General features: G+C 40.2%; 1 protein-coding gene across 4 annotated transcripts in view; it reads right to left on the bottom strand.

Moving 5' to 3' along the window:
- LOC149570351 (APO protein 4, mitochondrial-like) overlaps positions 1-23,430 on the bottom strand; it is a 72,085-nt gene that overhangs the window by 2,487 nt on the left and 46,168 nt on the right. For all 4 annotated transcript variants that reach the window (XR_016362923.1, XR_016362924.1, XM_089822992.1 and 1 more), the window contains exons 4-5: positions 21,225-21,505; positions 7,320-8,080 (exon numbers count right to left, since the gene is read on the bottom strand). Coding sequence is in view for 2 of the 4 variants with exons in the window: in XM_089822992.1 (XP_089679118.1) it covers positions 7,320-8,080; positions 21,225-21,505 (1,042 nt within the window). In the remaining 2 variants the exon portion in view is untranslated. The remainder of the gene's footprint in view (positions 1-7,319; positions 8,081-21,224; positions 21,506-23,430) is intronic.

Here is a 23,430-nt window from a genome sequence, read left to right as displayed (position 1 = left end):
GTTCAACAGCATCAAATCTTGGCTTCCATAAACCATATAGAAGTCTTTTTCCTGCAATCATTTTCAAATTCCTCTATTTTAAGTTTTTAACCTGGTAAATAACCTGGCTTATACGACCAATTATGTGCTCTGTTTTCAAATATTGTGTTTTCCTGTGTAATTATTAAATGGTTGGTTAACAATGTGCCCCGATCTCCACTCTTCTCGTCAAGTTCAGAATTCACTGACAGGAAAACCTGCATGAAAACTGATATTGGCCCAAAATAAATACTCAAAGGGATTTCACAGATTTTAGTGGTCTGTGACCACATTGCATTCTTGGTCAGCACTGATATTTTTCATATTCCAAGTTTCTAAAACATGATTATGATCATCAATATATGCGGGAAATTCTAAGCTGTACTTGGTGACCATCAATATATCTGTTAGAAAGCCAAAACATGTTTTTGAGCAAGCATATTGATGGTCAACTATAGAACTATACTGTCACATAAACCATTAAAGAAAACAGGAAGAACATGTCCAATTACTAAAACTTAAAATTCAGAAGGCCTGAGACACTTAATAAGCCTAATTCAGATAGGCTGAGACTGTGTCCGATAAGTTTCTGGCTTATCGTGATCAATTACCAAATTATCGGATATATTTGGATAAGTTATCTGCAATAAGTTTCCAATTTCTCTTTGATATTTCTCATGCGAAAGTTATGCAATTTTTCGCCACATATAACTTCTCGTGATAAGTGAACTTCTCACAGAGATATCTGCAATTTTTTAATCTATGGTCCATATCCACATTCACAATCTATGATTTATTCTCACTTTTCGCAAAGACTGCTGAAGTCTGAAATCTTTCACGACTTATGAAGAAAACAGATGCCTCTCATTTTTTGTTTCCTAGCTCATCAAACACAATGTGCAAGAAAATGACTGTCAAACATAATGTACAAGCACAGAACTTGTCGCTTGCCACTGCAATCATCCAAGTATGTTCATGAATGATTCCAAACAAATATGTGTACAAAACTCATGCCCTAGACAACTCCACAGACAATCCAAACCTGAAACCAACTCCAACTGAGTATGTCTATTCTTTCTACTGATTCACTGATTCAGTAACACAACTTTACACCTATCAAACATGCTCTAACACTCCCTTATGCCACAGAACTTGTTGTACCCTGACCAAAGGCTAATTATTCACCCTTGTATGCAAGTTAAAAGGATTCAAATCTACCTTTCACCCCTGTTGTTTCACATTTATGCATGTCTAATGTCCATCCACATCACTTGAATGCTTCTTAACTGTTCCAAGCACAATTTTTCTACATCTATCAATAAAGTAATCTTTCAACAATTAGATATGCTTTTTTACCTCTTTTGCCACTCTAAGACTTACCAATCAGACCACCAAGTGCACTTTTAATCCATTTCAGCCAGTTAAAAACAGTTCAGGTATGCATTCTTGTCACTTAGATCACTTATCCTCCTGCTAGGTGCACATTTTAGTCAGTGATACCTCTTGAAAAATGTTATAGGCATCCCTTCTGATCTTCCATTTCACTTAGCCTTTGATTTGATTAAGGCATACCTTTAGTCTGTGCTATCCATTTAAACATTGTTGATACCTCCATGATTATGTGTTTTGGCTTTTGTTTGCCAATTAAATGTTTTCAAGATTCTCTTCTAGGCATACTCTGCAATATGTCTCACTTATGTGCTCATCAAGCTCAGTTAGTTGTGTCGTTCATCTCTATTTGACATATATACCAACTGCCAAGACTCCCTGCACTTGAAGTGTCTCTTTGTTTCCTCTTACAAATGACCTCATCAATAGATAACATAAACTAAACAGTGGACAAACTTTTCTTAGCATGGAGCAAGCAACAAAAGATGTGAGAAAAAATGACACTCGACTTTCATCTTGAACATATTGACAGATGAGTTCAAAGAAATACAAGTAAACATCATTCAAAAGATAAATTTTGTAGGAGAGTAATGAGTAGCAAAATTTGCCATTCAGAGATATCAGATTTCCACAATCCATCAAAATGCACCAGTACTTTCTTCAAATATGACACCTTGTTGGGTTTTAGAGCATCAAATTGCACAGTTGCATCAACATGTCTCTTAATATAAAAAAATATTTAAAAATAAAAGTTGCATGTGAGTTCAAAAATATTTTTAATAAAGTTTATCCTTAGATAAAGCTTCTTTTCTAGATAAAAATAAATCCTAGAAAAAATGAAAAATAGCTCCTACTCTCTGAACAGTTGATTCTATTTTTAGGTATCATCTAGAAATAGCAGTCTCCACACTTTTTTAAAAAGCAATAAATCCCTAAAGATCACTTCCCTTCACTCTATATCCTGTAAACACTTTGACTGCCGCTTTGACCCTCATATTCCTTTGGTAACACAAAAGAGCTCTTTAAATACTCTGAACTACATGAAGCAACATACCTATCTCATAATAAAATCCTTCCATCCATTATATCTTGGAACAAAAAATTATCATTCCATCTTGTAGCCATCAAAAAGAGCTTCCCAAAGCTTCAATTGTGATGTAGGGTCATCCAGGTCCACAAATAATTATTTATCAACCAAAAATAGAGTAAGGATGGTTGAGAGGACTTTTCTGGACATGCTCAAAGGAGTATCAAGGAGAAATAACATTTTAGCCAACTTTGGTAGCAAATCACAAATTCATTTTCTGCAGCAACATGAATCCACTTCTACATGTAATAGCTTTGCAGAAGCATGGTTTCACTTCCTCAACCTGTTATACACTTCATCAGCTTATGCCAATGCAAGACCACGTGAGCATCTACCTGAATCACTTCATTAGCATCTATCTGTGCAACTTCAGAAGCAACAAACTTCATCAACTATTATCTTTATCAAAAGCAGCCTAAGGTGAATTTGGTAGCAGCTGTGACTTCAGCAGGAAGGGACCTCAGAAGCATCTATTATCTTTGTTGACATATGCAACAACTTCAGCAGTGAAGCATGTGCGGTTGCATCAAGGGTCTCATAATTTTATTCAATCAATTACTATTACCTGTGGTTATAATCAATGATGCTAGCAGATTGAGTAAAAAAATTGCTAGCATCTGACATGTCTTGTATTTAAATCAATTTAACTTACATATCCAGCTTATCAAATTCAGTCCATTTTGCGTTATTGTATGGCATGAGCAGAATTTGGGTAGCTGGGTAAAATGATTGGTGCATTTGTTACTTTGACCCCCACTTATCTTCTTTTGGGTATGCAATGCTTCTTTTCCTCTATTGGCAACCAATTGGTCTTAAGCTTGTGCCATGTATTTTCTTCCTAAGTGATTTCTTCACTTATCCTCGTGTGTTATTCTTTCTTGCATGACTGTTCATTCCTCTGGCATGGCAGTGGTACATATTCTTCTTGGTGGACATTTTGTTGACAATGCTATCTGCTAGCAGTCATGTAAGTTATTGGCTGACTTTAAAAATAGCAGTTGGATGATTGCCTGATACAATGCAGAAACATAGTCAATCATGAGAAGGCAAAGAAACTGTTGGGCAGTTATCTTGAAGGCTGGAAAAATAAAAGCATCAATCTTGTATCTTGTTCAAAGGCAACACATAATAAGGGAAAACAAAGAGAGATTATTCACTCAAGGAAAGTGAGAGAGAGGGAATCAAATTGAGGATAGTCATAGAGAAGAGCTTAGAGAAGTAATTAATCAGAAGGTTGCTAGAGAATAGTTACTAAAATTTCTTGAGAGAGGAAAAACATGTGAATAGAGAAAAGTTAAGAGGTAGAGGATGAAAGAAATCCTTTAGTTTACTGTGTTGTGATAAGCCATGGTTGGCAAGGCATGTCGAAATGCATATAAGTAGAAAGTTAGGCTTCTTATCAACCTATTGCACCTTGTAGGATGCAGATTATTTTGAATTAATAAAACACTGATGTGTTGGCTTCTACATGGCACATAATATTGTAAGACTACTGGCTAATAGGCAGGGGAGCCTTTCATTGGATCCCCTTGCCTAGACCACCAAAAATGGGATGAAAAGCCGCGTTTGTATGCAAAAGTTATGGTCATTTTGAAGCACCTAAAAAGCATTTTGGAACTATGGTATACCAGCACACTTTTGTGGCACTTTGGCCTGCCAACACACTTATGCAGCGCTTTGCCACATCATCACACTTATGTGGTATTTTGCACATTTTTATACAAGCTGCCAACCAAGCATGCTTTCACACCACTTCTAAATTTTTCATTCTTTTTTAATTTTGTTTTCACCATTGTTTGGTCATCAACAAGAACTTTCCATAGCTTCAAAAGAAACAAGACTGAAGTACATATGCACAAGTTATGGACATTTTGGCACAAATGAAGAATATTTTTGCACATTAGTTTACTTTCATGGCACTTAGGCCACTTTTTTGCCAAAATGTACAAAGTTCAAACAATGCATTTTTCCACCAAAAGTGATTTCATTTTTATTTATTTTTTGCTTGATACAGCATGCCAGTGGAGGTTTTGGTGCCAATTGAATTTGGCTGACTGTAATGTCCCCTTCTACAAAGTCACTTCAGGAGACTTATTAGACTAATTAATTCTAGGCTATAGTCAGGATGAAGGGAATTAATTATTTTAAATATTTAATATTATCCATCAAAAGTAAATTATCAGGGGTTATAAAAGAGCAGTTTGGGCTTCATTTGGAATATGCTTGATTATTTTCTTATTTGAATTTGGAGAGCATCTTGAAGCCTTTTATCCTAGGATAAGAACCCTAAGGGATCACAGCTTTCAGTAGTGAAACTATCTTACCTAGCTAGAATTGGAGATATCAGTCAGGTATTTCATAATGCATTTAATTGTTTCAGATTTGTGAAGCCTCCTTTGTAGAAAAATTTGCAGATGATAGTTGTGTTATAGATAATATTAGAGGAGCATGTGGATGCAATTCTTGTTGAAGTTTAATTACTATTATTATTCTTGTTCAATGTAGAGTTTCAATGCAGACTGTTTCACCTATTGCAATCATGGCCCTCATAAGCTCCTCTAATATTATAATAGTAGGCTGATTCTCACAAGATCATATCCAATTAAGGATAAAAGGTAAATAAGTTTCCAAGTCGATGATGCTGTTAGAATTATCATGAATGACTTCATATATTTTGTTTTTGGAATGAGGCATCGCATTGGCAAAATATGTCTCATTATTATCTCCTTTCCTTGGTGCTAATCACACCACTTCATTACTAATCACCAAGGTAACTGGGAGACGGGGAGACTTAAAGGCCTCCAGTACTGGTACCGGTACCGGTAAAGCAATTTTTCAAAAATAGGAGACGGGGGTACTTGGAGATGGCAAATTTTTTTTAATTGTTTAGAGAGTATAATACTAAATACAAAATAGTAATACTGTAAAACTAAAAGACTACAGTAAATAATAATGGTAATGTCACATTAATAGAGTCAAATATTTCAAAACTCACATAATCACATTACTGTATCTCATAGTGATACTTGTTTTCCGAATATTGCATATGATCATCATATCAGATTGATAATCACTGAGATTATCATTAATTTTAAATTCCAAAAAGTATATTTTGATGCTAAAGTGCCAATATGCAAACAAAAATGAACAAACTTACTACAATAAACAAAAACCAGAAATCTATCTAGTACTAGTATGTTGATGGTACTATCATCTACTCCACAAGGTTGTGATAATCCATCTCAAGGTCTTCATCTATCATACTCTCAAAACATTTAAATTGTCATTGGTCTTAATTTTTGCATTAAAAAACATTAAAATGAGGGCTGAAATACATAAAATAATTTAATATTATATTGTACATTTATTTTTATCAGGAGACTTCAGGGAAACTTCACTTTTTGGATTAGGAGACTAGGAGACTTCAAGAGACTTCGTCATTAAGTCTCCAACCTTTTTTGAGGTCTCTGGAGACGCGAAGAATCTCCGAGATGTGTCTTTTAGGGGAGAGACGGGTCTCCGGGTAACCATGCTAATCACTGCATTCTGATCCTTTATGTTAATCACCTCCTTTCATATGAAATCGGTTGGCTATCTTTATGATTAACAATCAGCCTTCTTAATTATTGTCTTCTTAAATAAATGGCTATTATTCACATCGATGATTTGTCCATTATTAGACATAATTGCTGTTAGATAGTCTCGTGCCTCTTCTGATATTGATTGGCTGTGATATATTATTCTCCTTAATTGATGTTGATAGTTAGAACTCTTAAGTCTTAACTACATGTATTCGCATTAATATTGCATATCTACCATCAAAATTATTTATTGTTTATATTAGTTGTGATATTCTTGTTAGCATGTTCAATATATGGCTCCTTCAAGGATGTCTGATCTGGTCAAGGCAACATATATGACGGATCATTACAGAGAAGTGTATGGTTCTAGAGTGCTAGGGAAATAAATTATTTGCTCATGTTAGTTTCTCCAAAAGCTTGTCTAGGTCAGTTTTGAGAAAGAGTAGCTCACATGGGATGGCTAAAGCCTAAAAGAGCTCTTGGCCCTTGAAGGATGAGCTTGAAGCTCTCATTAGAGTTCACACACCATGTAAGGTCATCTTTTTTTCTTAGAGACTAGCTTTCTTAGTTGAGAGCTAAGAAGCCATAGTTGAAAACAGTGATTTCAACAGGACATTAAAGGGCCCCTACCGCCATCTCCTCCTCTCTGAGAGAGATGAAGTGACGTAAGTAAAAATTGTTCCATGTTCTTTCCTCAAATTCTGGAGTTCAGAGAGAGAGAGAGAGTCCTGGGTTAAGAAAGAAAGAGAGTCTGTATGACATATCCTAAAGTTCCTAAAGAACAGTCATAGCTGTGCTGTATGACATTGAACATATAATTAAGAAACTATCAGCACCAAAGATAAACTTTACCATATCTTTTTATTTTTGACTTTTTATGTTATCAATTCCTGATTTGGCAGCTAACTGGGGCATAAAGCTGACTAGTATTTTCAAGCTATCTTTTCTGATATTGTTAATATTGACATCTTACTCAAGCATGTATATTTAGTCTGAATATTAAATCTTATTATGCTTCTTTAATCAATTGTTTACCTTCATGCAGAAATCATAACTCATATCCATCCATGCATTCTCATGTATATTCTACAATAATTAATGCATCTTTGCATCTCTAAATCATTCTTAAAAAGAAAACAGAAGATTCAAAATCAGATAAGTGTCATGGACAATGGACAGCTGCGCGGTGGGGTATGAAGAACATGTATATGTAATAAAGATAACTGACAGAAGTAGATGCATACCATTTATTTTCATTTGGCGGTGATATTTGCGAGGTATCACTGCCCCAGCTTGCACACACAGCTCCACAACTGCAGGTGCATGACCATAGAATCCTCTTCCTTCATCTAAGAGTGGAACAGGATCCTGTTTGCGTTTGTGCCAAACATACCTTGGTGGTATGAAATCATCTAAATCTGCAGTTTTCCACATATGATGCCTTCTATAAGACTCATATTTAAATATCCCACACAGCCTAGCTTTATGTCCAGATGGACCAACATGCACTTCAGGGCAATATTTGCAAACTTTCACAGGATAAACAAACATAAGTTTTTCAGTCCCCAACCTCATAGTCTCCCAAGCCTGCAGTGTCTTTTCGGCCAAAGCACCAAGCTCTTCTGGAAAAGAGGATGATTCCACTAGCTTTGTGTTTAATGAAGCTTCACTTAAATCTTCCAAAAGGTGTTCTGATGATTGAAAATTTCTTCCATAATCCATGTTATGGAAGTGACTGGTTCTTTTTGTTGGATGTTCAGGAAGGTTAACTCCTGCTTGAATGCAAAGCTCCACAATAGCAGGAATTCTATTAAAGTCAAACCGTTTGTCATGCTTTATTACATCCTGAAACATATCATGAAGATGAAAGACTTCTAATGGAATAACTATATCATCGATATTTCCTTCTATCCACACATGCATCGAATTCTTGGCTCCGTGCTTAGGACCTCGGCATGTCAGGATATGATGTCCTGTGCCGCCAATAAAAATTTCTGAACAGTGCCTGCACATTTCAAATACAACTCATGTTAGGCGTTCTTTTAACCCATGTGGTACAGTGAATGTAAAATTTGGTAATAGACAACAAAGAAGTCACTAAAAGTCATTATGAACTAAGGAAAATATGACTTCCTCCACAGAGACATAAAAGCTTAATATGAACACAAGGAAAATAATAGCAATGAAAATAATTTCTAGGTGTCTAGCAAAGTCAAAACATTTATTTTAAGTACAGCAGGATTCAGAAGACCCCATATGACTAATCAAAACTACAAAGAAAGAACAGAATGAAAAGATACAAATTTAAGACCAAGTGCACAAAAGAGAGTGACCAGCAGCAAAGTTTCAAAACTAAAATGTAGATTCACAGTTAAGCTGAAGGCTATATATATCCATATCATCTTAAATTATAATACATTCATAGTTAAGTTGAAGGTAACCTAACATGCATCCTTGCTGAGAACCACAAAATCAACATGATTGCAAAAAAGTATGTGCATGGCCACATTAGTAGCAACAAGTACCAAATGAGTAAGCCACTAAGCCAACCACCACTAATCAGATAAAAGGAACAGCCCTGGAGCAGATCATTCACCCTCCACATGAATAGAAAACTAAACAACTAAAAATGTGAATGAGAAAAAATAGAAAATCCTGTAAATCATTTCTTGTTAGCTTTATGATTGTGTTGTCATTAATGTCAACCTTTTCTGGTGTGGCATTAATGTTTGTCTGCAAAGGCTTTATTTGTTAACAACATGATTGATGAAGAAGATTCGAAAAAAGGATTAAGAAACTAAGGCTATCACTTTGATTGAGGAAGAGGATTTGTTTCCAGAAAGCTGGAGTATGTAGGAAAGAGTATTTGAAGATTTTATTAAAGAATGTCTTGAGATGATGGGTGCTTGTGGCTCTGGATTGAACAACTGATTGTTGTAAATATTGCACTATGATTTAAACAGATTCCCAAACTGTTTATTTGATAAAGATTTGATATGCTATTTGGCTGGCTGTAAGGTTGACTGTCAGATGGTTTGGACAGGCTTGGAAAATGACTTGCATTGCTAGGCAAAAGAATATCAGGGTATGGAGTTTGGTGGACTTGGGTCAAATGGTTTGTGTGGTGTTTCAGTTTACTTTTGTTGGTTTGCTCCGCAAGTGAAAATTTGTTGTCACATGTACTACTTTGTTGTTTGATTTGGCTGACTTGACTGTTTGTGGTGAATTAATTCATTTTGGTTGGGTCCAAGTATAGGTGAAGGGAAGAGATGAGAGGCTTGTGATGCTTTAGGTATGATGTGTCATTCTTTGGTTAGCGTTTCATGCATGGGAGAATGTTTACCATACAGGGTAAAAGGATAATTAACACATGTAGTATAGCACAATATAACACAGAACAGATACTTTATTCATATACACAATATGCTTATTACAATAACCTCAATGATGATTCAAAGTCCATTCCGAATGGTGTACATGGACCTTTCCAAAGGGGTGACTCAACCGTCACGCGCCCGTTCGGATACAATTCTACCCGTCGGCTACAATATAGAATTTACCGACAACATCGTCCCCCCAAAAAGTAAAGTCGTCTCCGGACGACAATTACAAAATATCTGAGACAAATGAACAAAATAGAATACACTAACTGTGACTAACTATAACAGGATAGTTTTTTTCCGTCACACCACTTTCATATTCCTCCTCTGCCTGCACCAAACTAGTCTCCAAAACACATTGCATCTGTAGCCTCTGCTAACATAATACTGTCTCCTTAGCCAAGCTAACCTTGATAGCCACCGGTTGTTTACCATATTGGGTAAAGAAATCAATGCATACAAACAATGGAACAGAATAGCAGATAAGAATAGCAGAACTATATTTGCATATGCCAAGATATTACATTATGCTTCTGATGATATCCTGATTACAATGATCCCGAAGGGGGATATAAATACTATCCGAGGAACCTTCCCGAAGGTATCTGTCGGCCACATACAACATGTCGGCTACAATAGTAGAACCTTCCCAATACACACCCTGTCGGCCGATACCGACGACATACATCCCGATACAGACAGAGTACATCCTGATACACCAACGGGATGCATCCTGATACACTAACAGGATGCATCCTGATACAGTATTTACTGACAACATCATCCCCTCAAAAAGAAGTCATCTCCCAACAACGACACAACAAAAACCCAACAACTAACTAAATTATTCATAAAACAACAAAAACAACATGGACTTATACATCATGAACTCGAAGGCTATGTCTCTGACTGCGAAGACCAACTGCGTTGAAGTTGATACACCTGATCTGTCTGGACCTTCAAATCAGCTCTGATCTTAGAGTTCTCTTCCACTACTTCCTTCAGCATCAATGCAACCTCCTGACACTCAGCTTCTTTTTGATCATGAGCCTTCTTCGCTGAGTCCTTCTATTGAAGAGCTTCTACCAACCGCTACTTTCCTGCTGCTAACTGTTGTTCCACCTGCTGCTTCCCTCGTGCACTTTCCTCGAGCTGTGCTAACAGTGCTGTCCACTCTGCTTCCCATGCACTCTGTTGGGTGGCAAGTCAGTCAGCCATCTCCTCTCGAGCCTTCTCGGCCGTCTCTCGAGCTTCCTACCCAGCCTCTGCCTATCTTCTCTCTGTAGGTACCAACTCTGCCAGGAACTTGCTCTGCTCTGTGATGACAGCAAGGCGAGAATGAACATCCTTATCCTTCTCCTCCGCTACGGGTAGAGGGCCCGTCGCCTGTACCCCTTTGTCTACTTTCTCTGTTGCTGCTGGACTCTGATCCTCCACCCCTGGTGATGCCGGTACCTCGACTACCTCGCTGCTCAACCAAATGGCTTCCAACTGCATGTGCTCTCTCATAGGAGACTGAATGGAAGGACCTCTGGCAACAAGGGCAAGCAGCCGTCGCCTCAAGTACTCACTCGCCCGACTCGCTGTACTCATCTAGTCCACTCCCGGCACCTAGGGTTCCACTTCTGGAATACTGAAATCAGCATCCTGATCCTCATCCAACAGAGTGTCCGCTATGGTGACTACTACATCCGTCCCAATCACCTCTAGTCGAACCTGCTCCTGGACACCTTCATGACTGACTCCTCCCTTTGATACTGGCTCCGCTATAGGAAGTGGCTGAGGCAAACTCTCTGCTACAGATATGGGAGTGGGTTCCTGTACCGCTGGCTGAGGCTGCAATCCTGCTGGCTGCGTACCCATAGTTGTGGCCACTGGTGATGCTATCCTCTGGCTCACTCTAGGTTGGATAGGCGCTAAATGTGAGACTAATCCTGTTGCTACTGCTACCTGTGATCTAGAATGTAAAGTAATCGGGGTCATCACTACTGGACGCCAAAATTGTTCGAATCCTAGGATGTGGACATCCGCCATGGTGTGTATGTGTGGTGTTGGACCTGCCTGAACTGAAGTAGTAGAAGTAGTAGTTACTGGTGCAACCGTCAACTAACATGGAAAGTGAAGTGGAACTGCTGAAACTACTCCGCCTTCCTCATCATCTTCCTCCTCATCCTGCTCCACCTACATATCCTCAAAGTCATCCTCCTCACAAGATGTGTCCTAGCGGCCACTATCCGTGTTGCCTGATTCCTCTATCTCCTATCGTGCCCTCTTCTGCCCACGCCCTTCTGTCTTGTAGGTGAATCCAAATGCTTCCATTGCATCATAGGAGGCTCGCCAAGTACCGCCGGACTTGGCTTAATCTCCAACTGCTCATGGGGTATCGTCCTAGTCGTAGCTTCCAAAAAGAGTCTGATGGCGTAGTGCAGCATATAGAATGTTTTGTGCTGCAGGGTCATGAACTCATCCATGCATGTGGCTAACAAAGAAGCCCAGTCGTACACCTTCCCGTTCATGATCCCATTCATCATACTGACCAATGGAAAGGAAATGTCGAATGCTCTGCTGGATCCTATAAGCCTGCTTTTTACCACATCCATGAGGCACTTCCAATGGCCCTCTCGAATATCAAACTTTCGCAGCCCTCTTCCTTTCGAAGTGTCTATATGGGTATCCATCTGCTATTGTACCTGGTCGTTACACACCATCTGTATCAACTGCAACTTCGTCTCCCTGCTCATCTTTTTGGGCTTACCATCAATCTTGGCTCCTCCTTGCGCTACTCCTGGTATACCAAATAATTCGTAAAATCGGCTGGCCGAAATGATACCACGATGTCATACCCCAGAGACGGAATTGAACACTTCCGAGAATGCCTGTCATAAGCCTCAATCATAGGCCGCAAGATGGCCTCAAAATCTCAGATACAGAAAAGTGGCATCTGGATAGCCTATTCCACCTGCGCCTTTCTGATGCTTGCTTTAACCATGTGAGTATCTGAATTTTCATCCCACCATTTCCGGCAATCCCATCCATTCAATCCTTCAAAAACTACAGTCCGTGGCGTTGTCTGCACATTCGATTGAGTCTGCACTTTTGCTCTGTGCTTGCCCTTGTCCTTCCTGCACGGCCGTGGTTGAGAGGGTCCTGCCTACACATCTTGGTTCATGGTCGAATCCTGATCCAGTTGCTTTCTCCAAGCTCTCTTACCAACTAATTGCATACTATGTCTTTACCAGTTTGCTAAAAATAAAACCGTTAGGTCAGTTACTTGACCGTACAGCTGTAAAAATTCCCTCCTGGCTTGTATACGGATGCTAGCCTTTTTATTTCTCCTATATACCATACGGCTGTACGGATTGCTTGGTGTTTGTACAGAAATTTGCTAATGAGAATGTGACCACCGCTGGACTCTCTCTCCTTTAGACGTTACAACACTAGGCAATGAAGACCGTATAGGTGTGAGCACAAACCCTTCTCCCTTGAATGCCATACCACTGCATAATCCACTTGCAGGTTACCCATAGGTCTTTATCTCCTATCCGGCTCCTCCCCTAAACGTCTCCAAGTGACATCAAAATCTGCCCAATCATCCGTACGGAATTCAACAAGCACTCCCAACATGATCTTCTACACTTTCTCCTACTTGGAACCTGGCAGATGTTATAGCTCTCAACGCTCTGAACCTTTACTCGGCAACTTTCCCATTCACCATTTTGATGCCAATGCTGAGCCTCCTTGCAAGTAACTACAAATCAATGCTTCATTTCCCAACGAATGTTCAGGGGATACCTCCAAAAATGTTTTATGACCCCTCAGAAGTCTGTACGGTGATATACTTAGGTGGACGGTGGTTCAATCCTGAATGCTACCATTAGAGGGGAAGCCGTACGGCTTACTGCTGATACCTCTACTGTCTTAAGGGCTCTAAATTGTGCAACAACTTCCTCCAGTGGACACCTTCAGGCATGGACACCTTCAGGCACGAAGGTCTTTGAGACGAATAGTGAATGCCATACATACCCCTTTCATATCTCTTGATACCGTTTATGTCTGTACTGTGAAGCAGATGGCCAGCCGTACGGTGCTTATTACTTGGTGAAATGATACCCTGTCGTACAGTCCCAATTACAGCCCCCTACACCGTACGGTGATGAAAGTGTGCAGCCAAAATTATGTCATACGGTGCTCATGTGTGCCTCTAGAATTGTTTTATCGCCATACATATATTCTTGTTTGCTAATGTTCCTGACGCCCACTCCCTGTACAGTGCTTGGTATGCGAGGGTGATACAACAACATACGGTTCATATAGAATGCCGTACGGTGGCTGGGGGTAAAAATGTCGTACGGTGACCATCAAGAGCACCGTACGGTGTGTTCTATGTCTTCTTACAACGCCGTATGGCCTTTTTTCTTTTTCTTTTTTTGCTTTTTTCTTTTTTTCTTTTTTTCTTTTTTTTTCTTTTTTTGAAGAGAATACTACTGCTCCTTTATAGTCATGGATGGCGACAGCTTACCGGGCACGTGATAAATTTTTAACTTGCACCCATTCACTGTGTTCGAAATTTCTTGTCCATCCAACGTCCATAACTTGATTGCTCCATCGTCACCTAATTCCTGGATCTGATACAGCCCAACCCACTTGACTTTGAACTTGCCTGGCTTAATCTCATTCTGGCCATCGTACTTCAACACCCATTGTCCGAGTTGAAACCTGTTCAGTTTCAAGTGCTTATCGTGCCATGCCTTCCGCCTGTTCTGTGTTACCTCAGTCACCCACTGCACCAATAATCGTTTCTCTTCCAACCTGTTCAATTTGTACAGCCGCTCCCTTAAGCTTTCCATGTCACCTAACTTGTTTTCTAGTACTATCCTCAAGCTCGGAATCATGAATTCCGCTGGTACTACGACCTCCTGGCCAAACATTAGTTGAAACGATGTGTGTCCTATTGTGACCTTGTACGCCATACGGTAAGCCCAAAGGGCAGACGATAACTTTTCCTCCCAATCCTCGCCTTCGACCGTGCAGGATTTGTAGATAATCGATACCAAGATTTTATTGGTAGTCTCAGCCTGTCCATTTTCTCTTGGGTAGTACGAGCTTGATAACGAGTGATAAATTTTGAACTCCATGGTGAGCAGGCGGATAACATGGTTTACAAAATGTCCTCCCCTATCACTCGTTAGCTGCAATAGAATCTCGTACCTAGTAATAATTTGCTCATAAATAAATTTTGCTGTGCTTACTGCCGAGTTATCTAGTAGCGCGCGTGCCTCCACCCATTTGGTTAGGTACTCCGCTACTACGATGATGTATCGACATCTCCTGGTTCTGCTTGCCTTTAGGGGTCCAATGAAATCCAATCCCCATCATTCAGAAAGTTCCTGAGCATGAGAGGGATTCAGAGGCATGAAGTCTCTCTTCAAAGGTTTCCCAGCTCACTGACATGTATCACATGCAACGACCCACTCCTTGGTGTCATTGTGTACCATCGGCCACCATAGTCCTGCTAGAAGTATCTTTCGTGCGGTCGTGTCTGGCCCCATGTGTCCTCCTTCCGGTCCTTCATGTGCTTCCTTCAGTACCCTTGGCATCTCTTCCTCTAGGACGCATCGCCTTAGGATCTGATCGGGTCCCATTTTATATAACAGCCCATTAATCAACTGAAATGTTCAGCTCCGTAACACCAACTTCTGTCTTTCACTCGGTGGCATGCTACTTGGAAACTGTCCCGTTGACAGATACTGTTCGATGCTCATGTACCACTTTGGCAGTACAGCAATCTAGAACAGCTGTGCGTCAGGAAAGTCATCATTGACACCGTCTGCCAGCTCTCCTGTTCTGAGGCATGACAGATGATCTGCACTTACATGTTTCTTCCCCGGTCGTACAATGATCTTGAAGGTAAACTCCTACAATAGAAGCAACCAGAGGCTGATCCTTCCTTGAATGACAGGTCTATTGATCACATACAGCAGAGCCTGATGGTCGACATAGAAGACGAACGGTGTCGCTAGCAAGTAATGACGAAATTTCTATACGACGTAGACCATCCCCAAAGCATCCCGTTCGGTCGTACTATAATTCTGTTCGGCTCTTAATAGCAATCAACTGGCAAAGTAGATTGGATGATCTAGCCCATGGGTCCCTGTCTGTGCCAGGGTTGCTCCAATTGCATAGTTGGACGCATCAACATGTACATGAAACTCTTTGCTCCAATCCAAATATGCCAAGATGGGTGCCATAGCCAACCGTACTTTGAGCCCATCAAATGCTTCATCCTATTCCTTCTCCCATAGGAACGATTCTCCTTTGCACATTAACCTGTCCAACGGGTATGCTATCTTGGCAAAAATTTTGATGAAGCGTCTGTAATAGCTTATATGCCCGAGGAAAGATTTTACCTCCGATACATTGGTGGAAAGCTATATCTCCAATATGACTCTCACCTTATACAGATCTGTCTTCAATCCCTCCTTACAGACTATGAGTCCAAACAACCTTCCCTGTGGAACCATAAACCTGCACTTCTTCGTGTTCAAGGTTAGGTGCACATGTCGGCATCTCTCCATACACTCACCCAGAGCTGCCAAATGTTTGTCCTCGACACTAAACACCGACCAATCATCTAGAAATGCTTTGAAGTTTCCAACGGACATCTTGTCGAAGATGTGCAATATGATCCGCTGGAATGTAGCAGGCGCATTGCACAGGCCGAACAACATCCGGTTATATGCGTATACTCCATCTTCTACGAAAAATGTTGTCTTCAGTTTATCCTCTGCGATTGAAATTTGATTGTATTCGAAAAATCCATCCATGAATGAGTAGATCTCGTGTCCCGCTACCTCCTCCAGAATGTTGTCCGTGAACGGAATCGGGAACAGATCCTTGATGGTGACTGCATTCAGGCATCTGAAATCGACACATATCCAGATCTAGGTGGTGTCCTTCTTTAGTGAAATTACTATCGGCGACACCCACTCACTAGTCTGCACCTTGAAGATAATGCCGAGCTCCAGCATGCAGTTGATTTCCTCCGTAACCCGAGCCGCATAGTTCTTGTTCATCCTATAGGGTTGCTTCCATACAGGTAGTGCTCCTTCAATCAACGGGATGCGATGCACACACAACTCCGGGGGTACTCCTTTCAGGTCCTTGTATGTCCATGCAAACACATCCTTATACTCCAAAAATATCTTGAATCTCACTGCCTTCAGTACTGGGTCCCAGTTGTCTCCCACTAGTATGTTCTGTGGTTCGGCTTCATCTCCCAGATTCATGGTCTGCAGCGTGGCTTCATGATATTTGATGGGTTCCCCTTTAGTGAACTTATGAGCGGGTGTTATATCTAATGGCGCATCTCCTTCCTTTATCTCGGTGAATTCGCTTGGAAATTCTTCTACGTTTCTTCCTTCCTCAATTGTCAAGACGTTGCAGCTCTAGAACAGCTCGTAGTCTTCCATTTGCCAGTGATAGAGACTGCTCACCGAATCCAAGTCATCATCTGTTGATCCCCCTTCCAATCGCAGGACTCCCTCCTGATCTGGGTCCAGACGTTGCATGACTTCATCCTCTTCACCTTTAGAGTCTGATGATAGAGCTTCTTCCTCGACCATTTGAGTGTGCAGATCAATGACATATTTCCGCCCTTTGCTTTCAAGTGATAAGGTATTTTTCTTCCAATCATGTTTCGCCTTGGCTTGTATTAGCCACCCCCAGCCCAAAATGGCACATATCCTTTTCGCTTCAGTGGGATCACAACAAAATCCAACAGGAACGACTGTGTTCCAATCGTCACTGGTTGCGCTGTCAGGACTCCCAATGGCTTGATTCCATGTTGATCGGCCGTTAGTAGCTGGAATGTAGGTGGCCACAATGTTGGCTGTCCCAACTTTTTCCAGGTATCCTCTGGTAGCACATTGACACCAGACCCTCCATCAACGAGCGTGTCCGTCAACACAGTCCTGAGAATGCCCATTTCGACAACCGCCGGACAGCGTCCGGATGAAAGAGCTAAAAACATCGGGTCTTCCGCATTTGCGCCCCCTTGTTTCTCCTTTTCTTGCTCTGCTGGTTGCTTAGCAATCAAAACTATATTCGTGAGTGTCGTACGGAGTTGAGGCATAATGAGTAATAGATCATTTATCTTGACAGATACCTCGGCTTGCAATATTTTTCGTACGATGTTTTGTTCTACGCAGTTCCATACGGAGGTACCAAGCGTGTCCTTCAGGTGTGTCGTTTCTGCCTGCGTTGCTTTTTGGATCTCGACACGCGCTTCTTCTAGTCTCTTCTTTTCCTCCGTCAGGTCGGGATACACTTTTGCTTGCTTCCGAGTGATTAATAGAACCTCTTCCTCGTCCGTCCCAACAGTAATCAAGTTTACTCCAAACTTCGAGCACTTAGCATCGTAATGATCGCCAAGTCCACACCATCTGCATAACAACTTCGATGTGTTCGTCGTTGTGCACTCTCGGGCGAAATGACCCCACAAATTGCATGCACGGCATTAAACTATCGGCCGGCCATTCGCATCATACTGGATTCGACTCCTCCCGCCATTATTGTTGTTGCCGCTATTGTTGTTGTTTTGACCGTGCCGATTATTTTTGTATCCTCCCGACATGGCACCCTCCGTACTATTGTTCCCGCTCCCTCCAAACGCGGACGCATCCTATGTTAGGAACACTTGCTGCAGTGTTCTTGTTTTCAGGTTGAAAGGGCATTCCTTTATCGAATGTCCCATAATCTGGCAAATTTCACAAAATTGATCTTTCGAGCAGGATCCCTTCATATGGCCTTCTTTCTTGCACTCCGTGCACCATAGCTCATTGCCCTTAGTCTCCTTGTTCATGTTCTTGAACTCCATTATCCGAATCATGTCCTTCCAGAGGGCACGAACCTTCTTGCTGCTGCCTTCATCATCACTGTTATCTTCTCTTGAGACACGTCATCATATGAATCAGATGAACTATTCTTCTTCTTCTTCTTGGTCTTCTACTCACTTTCTAGGTTCATTGCCCGGTTGTACACTTTAGTGTATGTCGATGGTGGCACGATCTTCATCTTCTTTCGCAGCTTTGGGTGAAGACCTTCAATGAACCATCTCTTCTGTAACCCATCATCCGGCTTATTCTCCATCTTATTGATCAAGTCTTTCAACTTCCTTGCGAAGACTCAGACAGTTTCATTCTTCCCCTGCTTAGTATTGAATATCTCTGCTACAATTTCATTATCGTCGCGCAAGAGTTGAAATTGTGCGATAAACTCCTTTTAATGTTATCCCAATTGTTTAACTTTTGCAGATCTATATCAGTAAACCAATCAATCGCAACACCCCGTAGGGTTGCCGAAAATTGCCTCATCCATTCGTTTGTATCCGTTATGCCATTGGCCCTCCAAATTGTTTCGTAGGTTTTACAATGTCAGATGGGATCAACTGCTCCATCACCATCAAATTTAGGCAACTTCTCCTTTGGTCCCACCATCCTAACACCGACGCTTGGTATCTCGATGCTGACGCTTGGTATCCCGACACTGACGCTTGGTATCCCGACGTTGAAACTTGGTATCCCGGCAACTGTGTTGTTTGGTGAAGAAAGGTCTCTGTTCAGCGAATTTGTCCCTTCTGGAAGTGTATCGCGGACAAAGAGTTCACTCTACGCTCTTGCCCCCTCGGTACTCGGAGCCGTGCGAGTCGATTCTCTTCCGTTGGGATTCTCTTCCCTCGGCGAATACAAATTCAAAAACTCCTCCCTTGCTTCTTCCACCAACTCCACCCGCTGTCGAGTCTCTTCCAACAATGCTTCCGCGCTTCTGCTCCCGTCGACAATCTTCTGAAATCTCCTTCAACGCTCGGCCTGTTGTGCCAAAATTAAATTTCCCTGAGCTATGCGAATTTCATCTTTGTCCTTCAGCTTGTTCTTATTTTTATTCAACTGATTCGGCATTAGTCTTCATTCCAGCCTTTGTTCCAGGTCCATTAGGCAACGGCGCCAAATGTTTACCATACTGGGTAAAGAAATCAATGCATACAGACAATGGAATAGAATAGCAGATAAGAATAGCAGAACTATACTCGCATACGCCAAGATATTACATTATGCTTCTAATGATATCTTGATTACAACGATCCTGAAGGGGGATATAAATACTATCCAAGGGACCTTCCCGAAGGTATCCGTCAACCACATACAACATGTCGGCTACAATAGTAGAACGTTCCCGATACACACCCTGTCAGCCAATACCGACGACATAGATCCCGATACAAATGGAGTACATCCTGATACACTAACGGGATGCATCCTGATACACTAACAGGATACATCCTGATACAGTATTTACTGACAACACCTATGCTGCCTTCTCTGCTTCCAACTCATATGTACACTGAGCCAAGTGTCACTTTACTATCTCCAACTGGATGATCAGCTCCTCCTGAGCTCTCTATGCACCCACCAAGACAGCCTCCCGTCCAACACCTACTCTAAGTGCCTCACAGTGTAACACCCCTCTTGAAAGGCTAACGGCGCCAAATGTTTACCATACAGGGTAAAAGGATAATTAACACATGTAGTATAGCACGATATAACGCAGAACAAATACTTTATTCATATACGCAATATGCTTATTACAATAACTCCAATGATGATTCAAAGTCCATTCCGGATGGTGTACATATACCTTTCTGAAGGGGTGACGCAACCATCACGTGCCCATTTGGATACAATTCTACCCGTCAGCTACAATATAGAATTTACCGACGACAAAGAATGTTTCCAAGCTTCTTGGTAACCTATTTTCTTACTGCATTTCTCTTCTTCCTAGAGTGTATTACATTGTGTATTTCTTTTCAAGGTGGCCAACTCTATATCATTAATGCCTATTTTTCTATGGCCAACCTTGTTGGTGTGTCCGATGAGCAATTCACTACATATTTTCATGGAAAAGAATGAGATTGATAAGAGAGCTGCGAGGATTGTTAAAGTTTATGCAAACAAGGCGAAACTGAGAGACATAACGAAGAACCAGACTAGAAGACCATTACTGTCAATCAAAGATTCAGAAGCATCAGTTGTATCTTTGTTGAATTAGTGATCCAAATGGATTTTTCCACTAAAAATTCATATGTTCCCAATCCTCCAAAAACCAACATCAAATCAAAGTGCTCCCCAAAAAAAACCCAATGCAACTTGAACAGAGTCGATTGGACTTTGTTTGTTCAAGTTACAAACGATTAAAGTTACGAAAAATGGGTTTGGCCAATTTGGTTGACTAGACAAGGTTTGACCAGCTGTAGTTGGCTTTTCCAGATTTGATCAAAATGAAGGTTGAAGGTTTCAAACCCCCAATCTCCTCGTAACAAGCCTCTCACTTTACCGATGTGCCACACACAATTGTATATGTTCATGGCGCTTATCCTATTTAAAGTCAATATACCACAAGAGTAAAGAAAAGAGAGGGAAGCATGGTGGGTTTTAAAGCCAAGACCTCCTATCATGCATCTCTAACAGCCATCTCGGAAACAAAGCCTAAATGACTAAAATTAAGATGACCATTATAGAAACATTACAATATTTAATATGTTCAAGAAAAACAATATATTTGTTCCTATTGCTACAAAAGGATAAATATTTTTTAAAAAAACAGTTGTACGTGAGTTGAATGATTATTTTATGCTGAGATGGCATACAAACAAGCAAGATAAAATGATACAAATAAATCAATTGCAAAACAGTGATCAGATTTGTGTAACCTCACCGGCATGCTTTTACAGGTATTACGTTCAAAAGCTTGGATACCCCCTCAATAAGGAAAGCTCTTGCTTTTAAGACCTCATGAGCAATAGGAACCATATATGGAATTGGGTAATACTTTGCACGTTGTTTTATTCTTTCCAATATCATTGGACGAAGCCCTTTCCATTCTCCTTTAGATTTGTAATCTACTTTTGACTTATAAGACCTTAGATATAGAAGGTTGTTATGAGCCTTGCCTTGAAGGTGCAACCACTTGTTTTTATATTGTAAAGAAGCTGCAATCTGCAATAAAAGGCACTACATTATCAAAAGTCATATATTGCAAAAGTGTTCACAAAAAGGAGTTATGATGTAGAAGCCAAGGTATGCATGGAAATAGAAGCAAATTATTAATGTGTAAACATAGGCAAGGTATGTGAATGCTTAAATAAAATGCCACAAGAACACAATTATCTGCAAGTAAGATGTGAAACCATTGTCCAAGCACGTGAGCTGTATAATATAAAGTCATAATTAAATGTTATCTCATGGAAGGAAATGATTAAGGATATGCACAGAGTGGATCAAATACTAAATCTTTGGCGACTAACTCGCAGATGCAAAACTAGATTCCACAACCATTTCCCTGGAATATCATTGCTGTAGGATATGCTTGAAATGGATACACTGAAAAGACCTTAAAATTTCTTAAACAATTAAGTATACAAAGAACTCATATTCCTCAACCTTCACCAGCATCCTGTTGGCCTTCAGGAAAAAAAAGGACAAAAAGGAAAAGAAAAGAAACATGTCTTGATAGATTTTCTTGACAGTTATGATGCAGGTGACGTGTTCCAAAAGTTCAAAAATCTCATGCTTTCAAAAAATCAAAGCTAGTCTATTAAAGTTGGTTGGTAAATTGACTTCAGGTAAATTGTTGCTAGAAACAACAAAACCAGGCTCAGAGAAGAAATTGAAGTCTTCCTTCAAACTTATATTTTTACCAACCACATTGGCCACTTTATTTTAGTACTTTCTAGCAAATAGAAACTAGTTGTTAAACATACTCAACAATGGCATAGCTTTTGAAAGGATCTCTTTGATATGATAATCGCAGTTGTTCTTGTGTTCCTGTTTTACATTACATCGATGATAACATTGGAGTCGCCCTTGATAATAAAAATTTTAACCCTAAGCCAGCTCCTAATTTAGACCTAAAAGAGCTCTTCGACTTTTAAGCTATAATGATTGAATTAACTCTAAGTTCTCCCTTGTGAATTTTGAGAAGTGCTTTGACCCCAAAGGATCCAAGATTTTTTTGGACACCTCGTCAAAATTCAATTGATCCATCCATTTAGAGGAGGGTACCATTTTCTATATTCCTTCTTTGTTATAGTCCTTGGGGAGTACAAGTATATATTGATATTTAGCTAGTGCCTCTAAATAGCCACTTATAGATTTGCTTTGTGATGTCCCAAACTCAAGTCATTAGGCTTAACAATGCATTTTCTTTACATACCTTGGATCATAGTTGGAAAACTCACCAAGGCTTGAAAAAAAATTCAGAAAAACTCGACCAATTTATATTGTATTCAGTGGAAAGCATTGTACTTGAACATTTTATTATCAATATAAGTGATATTTTCGTGGTGTGGTTGGTTTTTTCCCTTCAAGTGGAAGGGTTTTCCCAAGAAAATCTCATGTCTTTTGTACCTGTTTTTGTTATTCCTTACTGTTTGTTTATTTTTATTTCTGGGCAAAATATTGACAAGAAATGTCTTAAATTTTGACATTCTTAATTCTTAAATAATAAAATCGGCAAATGACAAAATCAGAAATAAATTTTATTAAATCAGCAATAGCAATTTTGTTTCACACTTCTTCCCTCCAGTGAGCTAGACTCATGCCATCTACTCCACTCCACATTGACCACCATGGGTTGTAGGCTCTCTTGTACCTCAAGCATTCTCTCCAACACGATATAGCAGCTAGCACATCTAGTCTCCACCGGCCTAAGGAATTTCTTCTTGGAAAATTTCCTAAACAATGCAAGAGATATGTGATGGTTGTGAGCCTTAGACACCATTGCCTTTATTCAATCAATTTTCCCAATAACCTTCAAGGTGTTGTTCAATGCATCTACACAACATGGCAGCCAAAAAATGTGCTTATAGGCACCATCCACCATCAATCCAGCTAGCTTACATGCCCGGGCTGAATCAGTAAGT

The sequence above is a fragment of the Cupressus sempervirens genome, chromosome 3, assembly GCF_028749045.1.
Source record: "Cupressus sempervirens isolate cs-2001-9-10 chromosome 3, ASM2874904v1, whole genome shotgun sequence".
NCBI lineage: Eukaryota > Viridiplantae > Streptophyta > Pinopsida > Cupressales > Cupressaceae > Cupressus > Cupressus sempervirens.
This window is presented reverse-complemented; position numbering and strand designations above follow the sequence as displayed.